The sequence below is a fragment of the Tachysurus fulvidraco genome, chromosome 14, assembly GCF_022655615.1.
Source record: "Tachysurus fulvidraco isolate hzauxx_2018 chromosome 14, HZAU_PFXX_2.0, whole genome shotgun sequence".
Classification (NCBI taxonomy): domain Eukaryota; kingdom Metazoa; phylum Chordata; class Actinopteri; order Siluriformes; family Bagridae; genus Tachysurus; species Tachysurus fulvidraco.
Genome location: NC_062531.1, coordinates 1419687 through 1424686, shown reverse-complemented (window position 1 = coordinate 1424686; position 5000 = coordinate 1419687). Strand labels below are relative to the sequence as shown.

At 43.7% G+C, this 5000-nt stretch overlaps 1 protein-coding gene across 1 annotated transcript in view; it reads left to right on the top strand.

Annotated features, from left to right (window-relative positions):
* The first annotated feature begins 2117 nt into the window (after positions 1-2117).
* tpk2 (thiamin pyrophosphokinase 2) overlaps positions 2118-5000 on the top strand; it is a 6536-nt gene continuing 3653 nt past the window's right edge. Inside the window, exon 1 of the mRNA XM_027168369.2 lies at positions 2118-2342. Coding sequence (XP_027024170.2) covers positions 2267-2342 — 76 coding nt within the window. The 5' untranslated portion in view covers positions 2118-2266. The remainder of the gene's footprint in view (positions 2343-5000) is intronic.

Genomic DNA, 5000 nt, shown 5'->3' with positions numbered 1-5000 from the left:
CACGTTCGCCTCGCACCTCCAGGGTCGGGGGTTCGATTCCCGCCTCCGCCTTGTGTGTGTGGAGTTTGCATGTTCTCCCCGTGCCTCGGGGGTTTCCTCCGGGTTCTCCGGTTTCCTCCCCCGGTCCAAAGACATGCATGGTAGGTTGATTGGCATCTCTGGAAAATTGTCCGTAGTGTGTGTGAGTGAGTGAGTGAATGAGAGTGTGTGTGTGCCCTGTGATGGGTTGGCACTCCGTCCAGGGTGTATCCTGCCTCGATGCCCGATGACGCCTGAGAGCACAGGCTCCCCGTGATAAAGCGGTAGAAAATGAATGAACGAATGAATGAATGTTTTCCTTCTTCAGTCCATATTTTAAATTTATTTTGTGACTGTGTTTAAAGTCAGCGGCATCGTCGCTCTTCAGAGACGTGACGTTCACGCTGGTGAGTTTAATAATGTGAACCTGGAGCTCAGAAAATGTACTTAAGCAGCCGCGGGACTCGACTCTGTATACATAAAAACTTCGGTGTGGATTCAGATTAAAACTCACTACATAAATCAGTCAGATCATTTATGTTACTGATCAGTTGAGGATTAAGGGCCTTCCTCAGGGGCCCAGCATCGGCAGCTCGGGGTCCTGGGATTCAAACTCACAACCGGTTTTTAACACCTTAACCACAGATCAGTGTTTAAATCCCTTTGTAGTGCGTTTTTTATTAACCAGGGACACGTTTGTCATCCAGCTGTAGATCAGCTCAGATCCCATCAGAGATCACAGCAGTAACAGTTTAAACTGAACTGCATTAGTTCCAGAATCCAGAAGACTTGTTTAGAGCCACATGATGAGTCTGTGTTGTTTGCTATAGTGGATTTTATTAGCCACCTGAATCACTTCCTGTTGTTCAATTCCAAAATTAAATGGTTAAATAAAGAATATTTTTTTAACATGTAAACAGTCTCCAGCAGCTTCCTGTCTGTCCGTCTGTCTTTAAGGTATTCTCAAAATTTCAGTCTAGACGCACAACCTTAAACACCCAGAATAAACACGACTGGGACAATTTTTAACCGTGTAAGTGCCCCAGGATGTGTTCGTGATGTGACACCGGAGAGTCGGAGGGTTCTGGTCGAGTGCGTAGGCGACTGCTAACATCACACCACACTGTTTGTCTATTATGTTCATGACCAAGTGTGAATCTATGGCTCCAAGTTTCTCTCTCTCACACACACACACACACTATATATATATACATATGATGGAGCCAGACATGCCATAAATATGTCTGCTCTCACATGAGGACGTTTTTTCACAGCCAATGTAAACAGAGCAGATTGCGGAGAAGACGATGGCGACACACACACACACAATTTATAATAATAATTAGCATTTTTCAGTTATGTAATAATCCTTTTTGGGATATATTTATTTGCCCTTTACTGCAGCACTGTAAGGAGAAACGTGTTTGTGTGACACGTATGTAAGGAGTCTCCAGTGTCAGTGCTTTGTAACAGTAAGTGGTGGCCTAATGGTTAGAGAGTCTGACTCATAATCCTAAGGTTGTGGGTTCGAGTCTCGGGCCGGCCACGACTGAGGTGCCCTTGAGCAAGGCACCGAACCCCCCAACTGCTCTCCGGGCGCCGCAGCATAAATGGCTGCCCACTGCTCTGGGTGTGTGTTCACGGTGTGTGTGTGCACTTTGGATGGGTTAAATGCAGAGAATGAATTCTGAGTATGGGTCGCTGTACTTAGCTGTATGTCACTTTATTATTAATGCTGTACATTTAAGTTCTCAGACACAAGATTCACAAGCTGTGTTTTTATCTTTTTAGCTTTGAGAGAAAGGAAAAGAGCGAGACTGATTGGGGGGGGGTTACTTTACATAAGAAGCCTTTAGCTTCCACTATAGCTGTTAGAACATAAGTGATAACTGTAATTAGCTTGTTTAACAACTGTTCCACGGAATTAAATGCCCCGTTAAATGTCATTTGCAAGTTCACACTATCTCATTTTCACTTTGACATGTAATTTAAATATATTACTTATTTTTACAAATGATTTGTGATTTCAGCAACAAGCCTCTTCGGTTCCAAGGTAAAATCATTACCAAGTATTATTTTGTCGCCACCTGGTGGTCGGTCATGTCACTGCAGCTGTATTGCAAATGGCGCCTCCGGTGAGTTAATGGAGTTTTCAGAGCTGACGCTTAAACTGTAGCACATAAAGTGTCTTATTATCGTTATTAATATTGTTATTACACAAGTGTAAGAGTTAGAAAAGCGCCTGACGATGAGCACGACCTTATTCTCATGGTCGGAAAAAATGCTGCAGCTTCTCCGCCGGATGAACAACTTCCATATGCCAGGTCTGTGGGGGGAGGGGCGTCGACATGGACTTCCGGGTTCTGTCGGTGTCTGTTTTGTGTAAATGTTCTATTTTAATATCCGATAAATTAACAAGCGACACAAACAGAGACACACAGTTACACACACAGAAACACACTCACACTCTCATACACACTGACACACACACAGAAACACACTCACACTCTCATACACACTGACACACACAGAAACACACTCACACTCTCATACACACTGACACACACAGAAACACACTCACACTCTCATACACACTGACACACACAGAAACACACTCACACTCTCATACACACTGACACACACAGAAACACACTCACACTCTCATACACACTGACACAAACACAAACAGAGACACACAGTTACACACACAGAAACACACTCACACTCTCATACACACTGACACAAACACAAACAGAGACACACAGTTACACACACAGAAACACACTCACACTCTCATACACACTGACACAAACACAAACAGAGACACACAGTTACACACACAGAAACACACTCACACTCTCATACACACTGACACAAACACAAACAGAGACACACTCACACTCTCATACACACTGACACACACAGAAACACACTCACACTCTCATACACACTGACACAAACACAAACAGAGACACACAGTTACACACACAGAAACACACTCACACTCTCATACACACTGACACAAACACAAACAGAGACACACAGTTACACACACAGAAACACACTCACACTCTCATACACACTGACACAAACACAAACAGAGACACACAGTTACACACACAGAAACACACTCACACTCTCATACACACTGACACAAACACAAACAGAGACACACTCACACTCTCATACACACTGACACACACAGAAACACACTCACACTCTCATACACACTGACACAAACACAAACAGAGACACACAGTTACACACACAGAAACACACTCACACTCTCATACACACTGACACAAACACAAACAGAGACACACAGTTACACACACAGAAACACACTCACACTCTCATACACACTGACACAAACACAAACAGAGACACACAGTTACACACACAGAAACACACTCACACTCTCATACACACTGACACAAACACAAACAGAGACACACAGTTACACACACAGAAACACACTCACACTCTCATACACACTGACACACACACAGAAACACACTCACACTCTCATACACACTGACACAAACACAAACACACTCACACTCTCATACACACTGACACACACAGAAACACACTCACACTCTCATACACACTGACACACACACAGAAACACACTCACACTCTCATACACACTGACACACACACAGAAACACACTCACACTCTCATACACACTGACACACACACAGAAACACACTCACACTCTCATACACACTGACACACACACAGAAACACACTCACACTCTCATACACACTGACACACACACAGAAACACACTCACACTCTCATACACACTGACACACACAGAAACACACTCACACTCTCATACACACTGACACAAACACAAACAGAGACACACAGTTACACACACAGAAACACACTCACACTCTCATACACACTGACACAAACACAAACAGAGACACACAGTTACACACACAGAAACACACTCACACTCTCATACACACTGACACAAACACAAACAGAGACACACAGTTACACACACAGAAACACACTCACACTCTCATACACACTGACACACACACAGAAACACACTCACACTCTCATACACACTGACACACACACAGAAACACACTCACACTCTCATACACACTGACACACACAGAAACACACTCACACTCTCATACACACTGACACAAACACAAACAATTACACACAGAAACACACTCACACACACTGACACACACACACAGAGACACACACAGAAACACACTCACACTCTCATACACACTGACACAAACACAAACAGAGACACACAGTTACACACACAGAAACACACTCACACTCTCATACACACTGACACAAACACAAACAGTTACACACAGAGACACACACAGAAACACACTGACACACACACACACACACACACAGAAACACACTCACACACACTGACACACACACACACAAACAGTTACACACAGAGACACACACAGAAACACACTCACCTACACTGAAACACACACAAACAGTTACACACAGAGACACACACAGAAACACACTCACACACACTGACACACACACACACAAACAGTTACACACAGAGACACACACAGAAACACACTCACACACACTGACACACACACACAAACAGTTACACACAGAGACACACACAGAAACACACTCACACACACACACAAACAGTTACACACAGAGACACACACAGAAACACACTCACACACACTGACACACACACACACAAACAGTTACACACAGAGACACACACAGAAACACACTCACACAAAGACACTCACACTGACACACACACACAAACAGTAACACACACACACTTATACACACTGACACTCACATACATAGTTACACACACTCACACTCTCATACACACTGACACACAGACAGACACACACACACTTATACACACTGACACTCACACACACACAAACAGTAACACACTGACACACACAGTCACACACACACTTATACACACTGA